Here is a 16,472-nt window from a genome sequence, read left to right as displayed (position 1 = left end):
TGTCACACATGGTGTGCAGCGTAGGAGCAACCTAGCGGGAGGTGAACGGGGGCCCGGAGAGAGAGGTGGATCAGCAAACCAGAGGATCAGCAGAACTGGGGGGACCAGAGCAGGAGATACTAGAAGATGTCACACATGGTGTGCAGCGTAGGAGCAATCTAGTGGGAGATGATCGGGGGACCCAGAGAGAGAGGAGGATCAGCAAACCAGAGGATCAGCAGAGCTGGGGGTTACCACTGAGCAAGGGTTCAGCCAAGCTGCGAGTACTACTGGTTGTGGCATCGATAGAGCTAGAGGTACTATTGAGCAATGGATGAGCTGAATGAGGGTACTAATAAGCTGGGGGTCTGCTGAACGAGGGTGCTAATAAGCTGGGGGTCTGCTGAATGAGCGTGCTAATGAGCTGGAGATCTGCTGAGTGAGGGTACTACTTAGCTGGGGTTCTACTTAGCCCCTTTGAAACAAATCGAAAATCAACACACACAGGGCATTTGCCAAGCTTCAAAAAAGCATGTCGAAGCGGGAGGCGCTTTATTGGGTGTTTAAAGTCAAAGCAAGTGTAAATGAGTCCTAATGTTGTCCACTTAGGTGCCATCCTATTTGATTTTTGGTGGATCTTCAAGTGCCTGCAATTCCATGTTGTGTTTTTGTTCTCCTAAATGAATCGGTAAAAGCATCCATCTTCCCAGACAGGGACAGTGAACTTGCATTTTTTTTCTCGGTATTATGATTCATTCCTCTCCCTGTCATCAGCGGTATTCTTAGAAGATTTGAGTCACTGTGGGAAGCCGCAATCCCCGGAGAGCGAGCCATGACACTATGGATAAGGAGCTTGGCAACAGCTGTCCCTCATATTTAAAAGGGATATTCATTTTTTTTTTTTGTTATTTATTTTACGTTCCAGAATATAAAATACAATGTAACAACATTTGCCATTATCTGGTTCCCTCCCTCTGCGCTCTGTGGTTCGATCTGCTGGCCTCTATGTCACCACTGCTTCCTTCACTTAATAAGGGCCAGCGGGAGGAAGTGTCTTCTAAAGATCCTTAAGCTGGCGATTTTCCCTTGCAAGAATGAGAGGTTGCGGCAGCAAGATTGGTGAGTATTTAGGTTCTTTTTGCACTGGGGCAGCGTTATTTTAGGTTTCGGGTTATTGGATGGCTCAATCTGAAGTGTCAGTTGGACAAAGTCAACTGCAAAACAGGCCGCTACTGCTGAGTCAAAAACTGTTTACTGAGCTCTTTATCTCAAGCTGCAATTTACACACATGACTCCTTGCAGTGACTTCTGCGTGAGCAGACAGTTTGGTTTGTAGTTTCAATCAGAGCAGCCTGCTGTTGCTGCTGTCTCTTGTGATAACCCTTAGTGCTTTGGGAATCCTTTGTTGTTTCGAATTTTTATTTGTAAAACAAAGATTGTTTGTAGTAAATCACAGGTGTTATAGATTGATGCTCCCTGCCCAAGTCTGCTCAGAGGGATTTGATTGGCCAGGATGGATTTTCCTAGTCAGTCACTATTATCTCTCTCGAGATAGGCAAGTGCTTCTCTCTTCTTCCACCATCAACCCAAAAACATACAAATTTGCCCCAATATAACCTTACATGTTTGTAGAAAGATCTTAAAGTAAACCTGTGCCATGCCCATTTGGGGCAAAAAGATAGGCTTGCTTTTAACCACATGACCTACGTAAGATTTACCCCCCCTCCTTCATGACCAGGCCATTTTTTTTCGATACGGCACTGCTTTACTTTAACTGACAATTGCGCGCTCATGTGATACTGTACCCAAATAATTTTTTCCCCCACAAACAGCTTTCTTTTGGTGGTATTTGATCACCTCTGCGGAATTTTATTTTTTGCGCTATAAACAAAAAAAGACCGACAATTTTGAGAAAAAAACAAAACTTTTTTTTTTTACTTTCTGCTATAAAACATATCCAATAAAATAATAAAAAAAAAAAAAAAAATTTTTCTTCATCAATTTAGGCGAATATGTATTCTGCTACATATTTTTGGCATATAAAAAAAAAATCACAATAAGTATATATATATATATATATATATATATATATATATATATATATATATATATATATATAATTTTAGCAGAGACCCTAGAGAATAAAATGGTGGTTGTTGCAATATTATATGTTGCACTGTATTTGCGCAGTGGTCTTTCAAATGCAATTTTTTGGGGGAAAAAAATACACTTTAATGAATTTAAAAAAACGACACAATAAAGTTAGCCCGTTTTTTTTTTTCGTTAATGTTGAAAGATGATGTTACGCCGTGAGAATCTTGATCTTTATTTTAAGCAAAAAAATCTTTCACAGAATCGTGCAGCTCTACCTAACAATGAACTGGTGAATATGATGGTCTGATTAATATATACCATTGAAGGCATTTTATTATATCTGTTTGATACATGCAAAAAAAAAGAAAATTCCTGTTCATCCTGCCAGAAATCCAGTGATCTGATAACTTCCTGTGTTCTTTGCTCTGCTGTGACCCATTCCACGCATTGACCCATTCCACGCATTGACCCATTCCACGCATTGACACATGTTGATATTCGTGGTAATAGGTGCATTAAAACACATAGGTATGAATCTTACTATAGTGTCGAATAGTCAAGGTATACAGTATGTACTGTAAAAGATTAAAAAAGAAAATTAGTGAGAACATTTTTTTCTTATTGAAATTTTTTTAGACTTCTTAAAACTCAGTACAAAAAAAGAAAAATGTGCTTTCTAAACAGGAAGTATGGCTTAACATAAAAATTCCCAAATAAATTCCAGCCGCTTCCGAGACGTAGTCTGGATTAAGGGCCACTGACCCGGCTCATATACCATGACTGTCAAAAAATGTGACTTATGGAGATTTTAATGCACGTAACGCCATATTGTTTGTTTTAACAGAAACCATTGATTTTATTATGTGACACTTGGCTTTAGGGTACTGATAGGTAGACATTAATAATAATGGATGCTAATAGTTAATAGGAATGTGTTTACAGAGTTTTAAGAGTAGTAGTTATATTGTACTGTGCCAAAGTCTCTTAAATTCCTCCATCTATCGTTTGGGTCCAACCACTGGCCATGTATGCTTACATGCACATTCTATGTGGACGCCTGGCCATCCCACCTACTATATAGTTAAAGCCCAACTCCAGCCCAAAAAGTTATACCTTGCAGTGGGGCTGTGCCCACACTACAGAGGTTAACTGCTCACTTTTGTCTAGGGCATATGTGTCAAACACAAAGCCCATGGGCCCAATATGACCTGCCAGGCTGTTTCATGTGGCCCTCACACCTCCAGCACTCCACTCATTGCCGCCCCCCACTTTGTCTAAGCAGTCTCAGCAGAGCCAGAGAGGAGGACAGAACTCCTCCACCAGGTCCTGCGGTTCTCTGTGAAAGTGTGGAGAGGCTAGCCTCTGACACTCCTGGTCTAGGGTATTGGAGAAGGGAGATATACTTACCTAATCCTCCAATCCTCTCAGCACAAGACTGGTCCCTGCTGCTCCTGCCCTAATCCCCCCCCCCCCCACCGTCTCGGCAGAGAGGAGGACAGGACAACTCCTACAGATCTGCAGCACCCCCTCGTCTCTGCCTCCCTTCTGGTCTTGGCATTCAGCATACTCTGGAAGCTGACTCCAGCCCTCCTCTGGTCCTCGTCCAGACCCTACACGTTCTGTTTCCCAGGTCTGCCCCCAGCAGCACAAGGTAAAGGGGGGGTACACTGTGATGTAAGGAAGGGTGGGGGACTTATGACTTCTGATGGTGGTGGGAACTCTTGATAACTGATGTAAGGGTGGGTGAGGTGCTCTTGACATCTAGTCTTACCAATGCAACTGGCCCTTTGAGGGCAACCATAAGGCTGATGCGGACTGTGATGAAATTGAGTTTGACGCCCCTGGTCTAGAGGTTTGGAGAAGGGAGATATACTTACTAAATCTTCCGATCCTCCCAGCACAAGGCCAGTCCCTGCTGCTCCTGCCCTAGACCAAACGCCTCCATGGTCTAGCGATCTTGTGCAGTGGACTGTTGTGATATCATCAAGCCCAAAAAACTGCTCTGGATGTAAGGACTTCAAGAAAAGTCCACCGCTGGATCGTTGGTGAGCGCTGTTTGCCACTGAAGCGGAGGATCAGGAGAGAGTATAAGCTTTCTGGTCAACCCTGGACAAAATGAGCAGTTAACCCATGCAGTGCGGGGACAGCCCCACTGCATGGGAAAACTGTTTTTTTGGGGTTTTTTTTGCCCAGAGTTGGGCTTCAAATCTAGTAATGGCATATATTCAAAAGTGTGTACACTAGGTTGAGCCAAGCTTACCTACTATGAGGGCTTCTGGCTAGTAGACCTTCCTCCAGACGAGTCAGACCATGTCTGCACAATCTTCCGCCCTTGCATGTCTATGGCCAGGCTTGAGCTCAACCCCAAAGGGGTTTTCTTAAAAACAAAGGGGCCTACTGTTGCATATGAGGGTACCTTTTGTTCTTTCCTTTATAGATGATTGTCTTCCACAAAAGGTATCTCCGATAGCTAGCAATAGTTGCATTCATATGAAGGTCACAAACAGTGTTTTTTTTTTTATGTATGTGGAAGGCACCCTATTTTCTGGCCCCAATAAGCGGAATTATGGATTGAAGATGGCGCTTGATGAACCGGTGACGGTCCCTGCTCCTACCCCCATTAAAACTACTTGTCAAAAATTCTGAGATTCCACCCAACCTCCTTCTCTTCTCTTCTTTTTCATCTTTACGCGTTACGCATCGTTGTTGTTGTTACCTTCCCTTTTTGAAAACTCAATAAAAACAACTGAAAAGAAAAATTCTGAGATTCCAACCTTACAAACTTGGCCACCGGATGTCCTCTAATGTCTGTTGGCAAATTTACAGCATATATTCCATAAACAAAATACCTGGCAGTTGTCACAGCCCTATTTATTGCTAGCAATCAAATAGTAGTTCACTTGTAGAGACTTGCCCCACCAGCTGAAATTGAATGTGGTTGGCTGCCTTTTGCAGAAATAGACCCATTGTTTAGGCACGGCTATGAATAGCCCAGGTTTTTAGTTTTCATTTTATCAAGCCAGCATTCGACATTGGATAAGCTCTGGGCCAAGAGATAATGATCGGAAAGCAAATAAACAATATACACCCAGCGTGTTCTCCAACTATTCCCCCAACCCAGCCAAAGTAAACACCGCTCTAACAATGTTTACCTCCTTGCCAAGCAGCACTGGATAAAATTCATGATGTTGCGCAGCGCATGCCACAGGTAACTTCCAGATCACCTTTGACATGGGGCCAGCTGTCCATAGCGAGCCTTGTTAGGCAATTTGACATTTTGAAAAGATCCCATCAGCACTGTGATAGTTTAGAGTACTGGACAAAGTCTGAGAGATATTGATGAATTTCTGTCAGCAGTTTATGTGGGTTGCAGGGTATGAACGTTCTGCTATGTTACATTTTCCTATTAAGAAGTAAATAAATGTTAAAAAAAAAAAGCCCTCACCTCCTGTAGCTTCAGGCACTGGGGAGCCTGTTGAGATCTTCTCAAAATTGACAGTGGAAACAGAAGTGGTCTAAGTTATTCTCTCAGCAGGTCAGCTCCCCCTGTTCCCCATCCCAACAGTGACTCAGGAGCTCAGCTTACCTTGTGCATCCCTCCCAACAGTGACTCAGCAACTCAGCTCACCTTGTGCATCCCTCTCAACAGTGACTCAGCAGCTCAGCTCACCTTGTGCATCCCTCTCAACAGTGACTCAGCAGCTCAGCTCACCTTGTGCATCCCTCCCAACAGTGACTCAGCAGCTCAGCTCACCTTGTGCATCCCTCCCAACAGTGACTCAGCAGCTCAGCTCACCTTGTGCATCCCTCTCAACACTGACTCAGCAGCTCAGCTCACCTTGTGCATCTCTCCCAACACTGACTCAGCTCCTGGGAAAGTCCATCCAGCGTTAATGCAGCAGTTCAGCTCAGCCTGCACATCTCTCCCAACAGTGACTCAATAGCTCAGCTTTTCCTGCACATTCCATCCAGTATTGATTTAGCAGCTCACCTCACCCATTTGCATCCCTCCCAACAGTGGCTCCGCTCACCAGGCATGCCCCTTTCAACAGCTCAGCTCATCCTGCACATCCCTCCAAACAGTTACTCAATAGCTCAGCTTATCCTGTGCATTCCATCCAGCATTAATTCAGCAGCTCAGTTCACCCATTTGCATCCCTCCTAACAGTGACTCAGCAGCTTAGCTCAACATGCATATTCCTCTCAACAGCTCAGCTTACCCTGCGCATCCCTCCCAGCAGTACTAAACAGATTACAGCGCACACATACAAAAATGACATTTATCCTGCAAGGCTAGTTAAAAATACCTGAACATATTCAAAAATACGGGGGTTTGGTCACACTATATGGTCATATAGTGCTAAGCCCACTTACTGCGACAAAGTACCCCGAATTAGTGGGTCCTACACTAGTAATAGAATGAAAGTACCTGTGTCTCAACCATGGGAGATAAACTCCTCTATGTGGGAGAACTGAAGGGATTCCTCCTATGTAATGGTAGCCACTAATAAGTGATAATGAAGAGGGGTGACTCAGCAGCTCAGCTCACCATACTCATCCTTCCCAGCACTGACTAAGCAGCTCAGCTCTTCCTGGGCATCCCCTCCCGAAGCTCACCATGCATTGTTCCTTCCAAAAAGCTCCTGCTCTGTGTGTGCTGAAGATTTAAAAGCTGTATAGTCCGTACTGGGAGGGGAGAGCAGGCAAAGTTTTGGTGCTGTGTCACTACTGGGAAAAGCCACTGCCTGCAGCTACAGAGGTCCTTACTTTTTGTCTAGGAGTAGGAATTGATCACTGATCTGAGATGAAAGAATTGGCTCCCTTTAGAGCAGTGGTCCCCAAACTGAGGCCCAGGGGTCAGATGCGGCCCTTTGCTTGCTTTTATCCGGCTATTGGGGCACTATTTCATCCACTGATACCAACAATGGGGCATAATTCCCCCCCACTGAGACCAGTGAATGGGCACAATTCCCCCCAATGACACCAACAATGGGGCACTATTCCTCCCAATGACACCAACAATGGGGCACTATTCCTCCCAATGTCACCAACGATGGGGCACTATTCCTCCCAATGTCACTAACGATGGGGCACTATTCCAGCCAATGTCAATGATGGGGCATTATTCCTCCCAATGTCACCAACAACGGGGCACTATTCCTCCCAATGTCACCAACAATTGGGCAAAATGAATCCATTGTTGGGGCACAATTCCTCCCACTAACACCAACAATGGGGCACAACTCCTCCAACCCACACCAACGAAGGAGCACTGTTCCTCCCAATGGCCTCAACAATTGGACCCAATGACACTGATGATGGGGCACAATTTCTCCCAGTGAAAACAACGATGGTGCACAATTCTTCCCACTTAACACCAAAGACGGGGCATTGTTTATTCCCACTGACGTAATTTTCTACTCCTAATGGCCACAGTCCGGTCCCCCTAAAGTCCGAGGGACGGTGAACTGGCCCCCTGTTTAGAATGTTTGGAGACCCCTGCTATAGAGTATGCTACACAAGTGCTGAATCTTGCACGATCGCATTGTGCTCCAATTATGTGTGATTGATCACAACAAGATGCTCCTGCATGCTGCTTGTGTAGCTATTTTAGTAGCACAATAGATCTACTGAAATTCTCCGGTGTAGCTCTAGCCTAATGACCCTTATCAGCAAATGACTAAGCCTCTAGTAGCAAGAGATTCAAATTAACTGATACAAAGACGGGGCTGTGCCGCTCCAGGTGGGAAGGATTGCCCCCTTCAACCTTGTGGTGCAGGTCCATTCCGCAGCCTGAATAAGAGCCAATTGTTCAAGAAAGGTTGACCGCACTCCCAGGTATGAAGCAGTGATAATTACTTTATTGAAGATAAAAAATCCATCGAGCTACATCATAAAACCTCAGGAGACATTTATGCAGGCATGGTGAGATCAACGCGTTTCACGGATCAACATTTGCTTCTTCATAACCTGAGGTCTCATGATGTCTTATGATGTATCTTGGTGGATTTTTATCTTCAATAAAGAGATTAAAATTGCCCGTGTAGTTTAGCCTTTAAAAAGACATTTTCAAGAGGCGCTGTCACGTTCAGGCGTAGCGATCACTATCACATGGAAGGGGGGTCGAGGTGTTTTGTACTGGCTGAGGTAGAGGCCTGTGTGGTGAGGGATTGCTGGGCCGGATGGACAAAGTGACAGGTTCTCTTTAAACTACGCAGTTCTAATGCAAAATCCATCCTAGTGTGGCAATCCGAAGAAAACACCTCCTATATGCGTCATCAATTGCACTGGTGATCCTGTAAACCCTCAACGTCTCTCCTCATGTACATCCTGCAGTATTTTTGAATTTCCCCATTACCTTGATGAATTGGTGGAAACATCCAGATCTCTGATCCTCAAGAGAAGAGAGTATATATACAATAATACATGCCAGATTTATACAAGAACCGTACGCACTCTAGGAATCCGCTTTTCCCTGCCGTCAGCGGGTAGGCTGCAGTCTCTCAAGCAATTGGGCCACACTGCGGCCTCTTGTCATGCTGAGGCTGCATTTGGTGGCCTCCTGGAATTCTGGCATTTTGTATTTCTTGTGTTTATATTGTGGCAGGGACACCCCCCCCCCCCCACACTCCTCCTCCTCCTCGGTGCTGTAGGATAAGCGAGACATGCTTTAATAAACAGTCTTGGTTTGGAAAAACTGAGCTCTTTACCACTAAGTAGCATAGACTTGACATCTGGTCTCCTAATACTTAATCCCGTTTCCTGTTGGACTTTGCCCCCAGTAAGATCATAGTCTATCTCCAGGAACTCTTGTTGGTTTGTAACGTAGCAACATGGTAACACCGACTAGAAAACTTGGGACGTTCTTGCTCAGCAAGTTGACGTAATAAGAAGGAATCTTTAGACTTTAAAATGTATGGGGAAAGGTAGAGGAGACCCAAGGTGACCCGAGAACGCACCTCTACTAACATGATACATTGGGGTTTATTTACTAAGGCTAAAGAGTGCAAAATCAGTCACACGTCTTCATAGAAACCAATCGGCTTCCAGGTTTTATTGCCAAAGCTTAATTCAATAAGCTGAGGTTAGAAGCTGATTGGTTTCTCTGCAGAAGTGTGACTAAAGTTGAAACTGACACAAGTGAATGGCATCCATGGTTCGGTATTCCATTATCCATAGAGCAGACCCTTTGGTTTTGTCTCATGACTGCTACCCCCAGCCCAGTGGTCCCCAAATTGTGGGATGGATGTGGCTCTTTGTTTGCCACTGACACCAATGATGGGGCACTATTCTTCCCACTGACACCAACGATGGGGCATTATTACCCTCACTGACACCAACAATGGGGCACCTTTTCTCCTTCTACTGACTGCAGGCACTATGCAATTTTTTCTTTCTCCCACTGACCGCCAAGCCTGAGGCATTGTTTGTTTAATAGCCCCCCCCCCCCCCCAAGTCTAACAGTCAGTAATCTGGCCCTTTTATATAGAAAATTTCGAGCTCCCTACCCCAGCCTAACATTCTGTAGCACACATTGTGGAGACAGCAACTCAAACCAAACCTCTTCTGTAACTCTGAATAAGACTTCTGTACTTCTCAACTGGCTGGGTGAGCAACCCATACCAAGGAAATATATCTATCCAACATCCGCTATATATTTTCCTTATATTGTTCGCCATCTTCAAATGAGGAGTGATTTGTTGGTATGCGGGGATGTTTCTAGCCTCTTTTGTGTGTATATGTGTGTGTGTGTGTGTGTGTGTATATATATATATATATATATATATATATATATATATATATATATATATATATATATATAAAGTGTGATATCAACTTCATAGATTTGTTATATTGGGAACTTGTGAGACTTTTGCTTTTGTCCAAAGGGTCATTGTGTTATTGTTTGGGGACCCTTGTTTGTTTGGCATTGTTCTGGGACCCCATTTGCCTGTTTTGCTACTGCCATTGTTCTTGAACCACTAGTGTCAGGTTGTTGTTGTACCCCTGTGGCTGTGTACTACTCTGTATCCAGCTCGTCATTGCTCTAGGATCACTGTCAGTTTATATAGTTGTTCTGAGATCAGGTGTCGTCTTTTTGGATATTCTTGTGTCAGTGTCATTGTTTTGGTACCCCAGTGCCGTCATGTAATTGTTCAGGGGCCACAAGTGCAAGTGTGTAATTTTTTGGCTACCCAAGTGTCAGTGTGTCCTTGTGTTGGGACCAGTATGTCGTTCTTTTTGGTACCCCATTGTCATTATTCTGAGACCACTAGTGTCAGTGTCATTGGTTTTGGTACCCCAGTGTCAAAATGTCATGGTTTTGGTACTCCAGTATCATTGCTCTGATACTCCTAGTTGCCAGTATTTCTTGGTTTCTGGACCCAAGTGTTGGTATGCCATAGTTTTTGTGCCTCTACTGTCAGTGTGTCGTTATTTTGGTACTCCAATATTATTGGTCTGATACCCCTAGTGTCAGTATTTCATAGTTTTGGTATCCCAGTGTCGGTGTATTCTTGTGCCGTGACCACAAGTAACCAATATGTCATTCTTTCGGTACCCCGGTGCCATTATCCTGAGACCACTAGTGTCAATGTGTCATGGTTTTGGTATTCTAGCAATATTGCTCTGCGACCCCTAATGCCAGTATTTCATGGTTTTGGGACCCCAGTGTCAGTATTTCATGGTTTTGGGACCCCAGTGTCAGTATTTAATGGTTTTGGAAACCCAGTGTCAGTGTGCTCTGGGACCACTAGTGTCTATATTTCATGGTCTTGGTTCCCCAGTGTTCACATGCCATGGTTTTGGTACCCCAATGTCAGTGTCCCATTGTTCTGAAACCCCATGTGTCAGTATGTCAATGTTTTGGACTCCCCCCAATGTTCTTGAACCACAAACGGCAGTGTATCATTGTCCTGGGACCACAAGCATCCATGTATTTTTTTGAACCCCAGTTGTCATTGTAGCATTGCACTGTGTCCATAAGTGTCAATGTGCCGTTACTCCTTGACCCTTAGTACCAGCCCGCCATTGCTCAGGAGCCTCGTATTATTATTCTGCAACCTTAAGTTTCAGAATGTAATTTTATCAGTTTCTCTGATGTCATCGGGTCATTGTTCTGAGATTCCAAATGTCAACGTTTCATTATTCCGATAACCTCATAAGACAAGCGGTTCTCTGTGCCCGTAGTAACCAATCGGTCAACCTGTCCTTTTCCCTCATGCAGTATGAGACTTTTAAAGGTGGAATTTGGTTCCTAAAGCATTGAGAAATGTTCATCTGTCTAAGAGTTTGATAAATGAAGCATTTAACCTGCAATATCTATAGAATGAGTGGCTGCACCTAATATCCATGGAATGAGTGGTTATGCTGCACTTACGTAGTCCTCTTGATCCCTGTGTTTATTTGCATTGTTCTATGTGGTTGTGTTCTGTACATTGAATTCTCGGGACAATGACTCCGCACTGTTATTCTAAGGACGGATGAGTTAGCGAGCTGTTGCAACTCAAGGGCTCCCCTAGTGGCCTGTCACTCTGAGCACTGCAATATCCCGCTCGTTAACGTCTGTGTTTTTCCTTTTTGATGCATCATATCCATATTAATAACCTGAGCTGACTAAATGCTGCACTAGAACGAACGTGGCCATGTGTGTCCTCATACCTGATTCATCCCCAAATCCTATTACAACATTTTCCTTATGACTTATAACTTATCATGTTGTTATTGACTCATAAAAAACTGTAGGAAAGGAAATGGCTGATTGGCAACGTCTGCGTTTAATCCAATTTATTACATACACTCATTGATAACTGGAATCTGCTTTATTGCAACAACAAAATTGTTCACATCAGCCTTTCTCAACCTTTTTTTACCCTTGAGGATCCCATGTAATAATTTTCAGGTTGTCGGGGAACCCCCAACTAAAGAGGATTCTACCTTCAGCTTACAGTGTATATTTTTGACCATTTGATGATTTCATTAGGGACCTTTGATGTTCTGCTTGTGTACCTTGTAAAGATGGATATACAGTCTTTATTTACGTCTTTTACGTCTCTCTTCCAGCAAAGGCCGGAGACCGACTCTCATCCTGCGGACACAGCTGACGGTGCGAGTTCACGCCATCCTTGGTGAGTACGCTGTAAAGTCACAAAAGTTGACATCATGAACCGTATGCCTTTTTTATAACGTTTTCCTGGTTCCCTAACAAATGGACAATTTTTAAATTTAAAGAGAACTTTGGTCCCCTTAATGATGGCTCTCTCCCCTCCCTTTTGGTGCCACCATTTTTGAATGTCCAGTGAGTCTACACAGGTGCTAAAGGGATCTGACAGACCTTCGGGGACCTGACACAGCCCTGTGACACATCGGAACGCTTACAAACAGAGGTCTTGGGCCTTCTTAATGCTGCCTTTCTTCTGCGTAAGCGTGTGTGTGCAGATGTACCGAAGGTCTCTGCTGGAGCTCTAAGTCTGGGCAGAGCTCTTCAGCACATCTGCTCATCCTCCAGCCTGCTATTTGGACAGTGAAAGAAGGGCAGCACCCCGATCAGTCATTGATAGAGTTGATTGAGAGAGTGAAGTTCCGCTTTACTAAAGAGCATCACTTACTCCTGGACCTCCACCAGTCAGGAGAAGCCTTCTTTTTTTTTTTTTTTTTTTTTTTTTTTTTCAATTAATCCAAAGCTTCTTCTAATTGGCTGAGACGGAGATCCTAATTGTTCACCCAATCTGAGGAAGCCTTGTAATCACTGAAAGAAGATACAAGGCTTCCCCTGACTGGTGGAGGTGCCAGAGCAAGCAACACTCTTTATTAGAGTAGAAGCAAAGTAAAAAAATGCTTACCGCTGCTCCAACAGTCTATTGTGCCGGTCTTCTCCCTGGCTTATTCAGGGTGCCAGTCTTTGGCCACCTTGATTGGCTGGCACAGGAGGAAGTGGCTAAGATCAAGTAGAGTATCTGTTCTTATCAGTTTTTGGGAACAAACCATTGGTGCCTCTAGTTGAGGGGATGCTGGTTTGTGATTCCTAATGTAATAAAGTGAGTACGATGGGAGGGATTATTTTTTACCCGGGTGAATTCTGGCCTGGCTTACCAGGCTGGTTTCCAGTTGAAGCCAGGACTAAGTGCAAATGCCTTTCTGATGGAGATGGTTGCAGCATTTGTCTGGTGTAGGCGCAAAGAGCTCCTGGTGATGTGCTGCATGGGGGTGGTATCTCAGGAGTGCTGGAAAAACATGATGGGTTTGGGACCCCACTGACTTTTAACAGCAATAGGATTTGTTACGTTGCACACACTTCTTGGGCAGGCCGCTCTAAGGAGTGGTATCCCCCTGGCTCCAGCCTCAGTAGATCATAGAGTTGCTTCCAGAGCCTTGAGCCCCATGGAGGTTGGTCCATTACAGTGCCCTTGTGGACTTTTTTGTGTGCTGTGATTTCATGGTTCACTGTTTTGGTTCATTAGGGATTAATTAGCACCGCACCTTGGAGCTCCGTAAAAAATAAAAAACAATCAGCCACACAGAGGTGGCATCTAGATCATTTGTTTGAGTCAAGCTGGTCTAAAGTAAAGTGTATAAAGCAATTCTGTTCGTTAACCACTTCAGCCCCAATAGGATTTACCCCTTTTAATGACCAGGCCATTTTTTTTGTGATATGGCACTGCATTACTTTAACTGACAATTGCGCGGTCGTGCGCGGCTGTACTCAAACAACGTTTCATGCGACCGTGCCATCTTAGGCGGGTGTTTGGCCAGTAGTTAAAGGCTAAGTTAACTTTTTTTTTCTAAATTCCAGCTCCCCTGTGTACCAAAATAACATTAATCTACCTCTCTTGCAGAAAAATAAAAGCTTTCTTTGATTTTTAGAACAAGGCCTTACCTGGTGTGTTCCATGGAAAAGTTCATGACTTCCTGGTATGTAGATTTGGGATGTGAAAACTGTTAAGACACAGGAAGCAGTTCATCAGCTGACCTCATTACCAACACACACACACACCCTTCACCCATCAACCGTGTTTGCAAGGCATCCCCGATATCCCTTCATGTGTGCATTTGCCTGGCTTGTCAATATAGTGTGCCACAGCTGCCAATCTCTGTACAATTTCCTTTAGATTTACCAAAACTATGGAATAGGAGGACTCCCCTATCTATCCATTCACTCTGTATCCAATCAGGCAGGCCATAGCACTACTACATCAGGGGTGTCCAACATGTGGCCCCAGAGGGTTTAGCATGTGCCCCGGGTTCATCTGGGGGAAAACTGGAGGAGGCCATGCAAACATAGCAGCTGTGGCAGGCTACATTGACAAGCCAAATGCACACATGGAGGGATGCCGTAAAACATAGTTGATGGGTGCAGGGTGTGTGTTAATGAGGTAAGCTGGTGAACAGCTTCCTGCATCTTAATAGTTTTCACTTCCCAAATCTACATACCAGGAAGTCACAAACATTTCTATGGAACACACAAAGGGCTAAGGTAAGACCTTGTTCTAAGAATCAAATAAAGCTTTTATTTTTCTGCAACAGAGGTAAATTAATGGTATAATGGTACAAAGGGGAGCTGGAATTTAGGAAAAAAAAAAAGGTGAACTTAGCTTTTAACTGCTTGTAGACCGCGCCCACATATACATACTGCGGGGCGACGGCAGCTACAGGCAAAATCACGTACTGTATGTGATTTTTACTTCTGGGTTTGCGGCCTACACGCACGCCGCCCGCGACCAAATCCCACTGCAATTTGACACAGCGGGAGCCAATTGGCGGGTCTGGCAGACCCGCTGATCGTTCCCCCACAGAAGCAGAGCGGTGGTCTGCCTATGTAAACAAGGCAGATTGCCGTTCTTTTAGTAGGGAAGACAGAGATTTTGTGTTTCTTCTGAGCAGGAACGCAGACCTCTGTCTTCCCACAGTTGAAGCACCTCCCCCACCTTTAGCAAGCCCTCCCTAGGGACACACTTAACCCTTTTTTTCGCCCCTGATGTTAACCCCTTCCCTGCCATTGTCATTAGTACAGTGACCGTGCATATTTTTTTTAGCACTGATCACTGTATTGGTGTTACTGGTCCCCAAAAAGTGTCACTTGGTGTCTAATTTGGCTGCTGCAATATCGAGGCCCACTATAAGTCACTGATCGCCGCCATTACTAGTAAAAAAAAGAAAAAAATTCCATAACAATATCCCATATTTTATAGACGCTATAACTTTTGCGCAAACCAATATACGCTTATTGGGGTTTTTTTTTTTTTTTTTTTTTTTTTACCAAGAACATGTAGCAGAATACATATTGGCCTAAATTGATGAAGAAATTACATTTTTTACATTTTTTTTTTTTTTATTAGATGTGTTTTATAGCAAAAAGTAAAATATATTGTTTTTCTTTTTTCAAAATTGTCGCTCGTTTTTTTGTTTAGAGCCCCAAAAATATAAAAACTGCAGAGGTGATGAAATACCACCAAAAGACAGCTTTATTTGTGGGGGAAAAAAGGACATTCGTTTTATTTGGTGTACAACATCGCACGACCGCGCAATTGTCAGTTAAAGTAACGGCAGTGCCATATCGCAAAAAATGGCCTGGTCATTGAAGGGGGTAAATCTTCTGGAGCTGGAGGGGTTAGGAAGCCCAACGAGCTTACCTGTTCTGCTTCAATGAGCTGCTGTCAATCATCCTGACACCTGCCAGGTACACAACAACAAGCAGGGACTGTACAGGTACAGTAACTAGTGGATGCAGGTCACTTGATTGGGGTGTTATTTTTTTTATTTTCTTTACACCCTCTCACACATGACTTGTCATACCTAGACCTTTTTTTTTTTTTTTTTTTTGTACCAACCTTGTGCTATTTTTTTCCCTGATACCCGTAAAATAGGAGGAGACTGGAGCTTGGCCTGGTCTGACGATCTCCGATGGATTAATACTCCCAGATAGCAGTCCGTTCGTCCCATTAAGGCTTTACGAGAGAGACGGCGTGTTATTCCAGCTCCTGCGAGAGATATATAGCAGCGGCGGCTGCCTGCTCTATAACACGCCTACCTCTGTTTTTCTTATTATTGTGTCACTCGTATTGGACTCCAAAAAATACTTTTTTTTTTTTTTTTCTTCTCTCTCCTGGAGAGACTGAGCGCGTCATTCTGCAAGCGGAGCGAAGCACCTCGCAGTCCACATAGCGAAGTCCTCGGAAGACGTGGAACGTACACATAACCATTATTTTCTCTTTCTTTGCAGAAAAGTTGTACAACTCTAACGGGCCAGAACTGAGACGATCGCTCTTCTCTCTCAAGCAGCTTTTCCAGGTGGGAATTCTTTGATGATGTGGTCGTTTTTTGCCAGACTGTCTCGCTAGGCCGCTATTTTATACTCCGAGCCAAGCTCCCTTTAGTAAATCCAGATGTAAAGTTTAATACGC

The 16,472-nt window shown here is 44.1% G+C and overlaps 1 protein-coding gene across 1 annotated transcript in view; it reads left to right on the top strand.

Annotated features, from left to right (window-relative positions):
* The window catches only part of FHOD1 (formin homology 2 domain containing 1), a 163,233-nt gene that overhangs the window by 48,330 nt on the left and 98,431 nt on the right, over positions 1-16,472 (top strand). Inside the window, exons 3-4 of the mRNA XM_073603902.1 lie at positions 12,136-12,200; positions 16,292-16,359. Of these exons, the coding sequence (XP_073460003.1) occupies positions 12,136-12,200; positions 16,292-16,359 (133 nt within the window). The remainder of the gene's footprint in view (positions 1-12,135; positions 12,201-16,291; positions 16,360-16,472) is intronic.

This window comes from Aquarana catesbeiana, linkage group LG11 (assembly GCF_042186555.1).
Source record: "Aquarana catesbeiana isolate 2022-GZ linkage group LG11, ASM4218655v1, whole genome shotgun sequence".
NCBI classification, from domain to species: Eukaryota; Metazoa; Chordata; class Amphibia; order Anura; family Ranidae; genus Aquarana; species Aquarana catesbeiana.
Note: the sequence above shows the minus strand (reverse complement) of the source record. Positions and strands in the feature narration are given on the sequence as shown.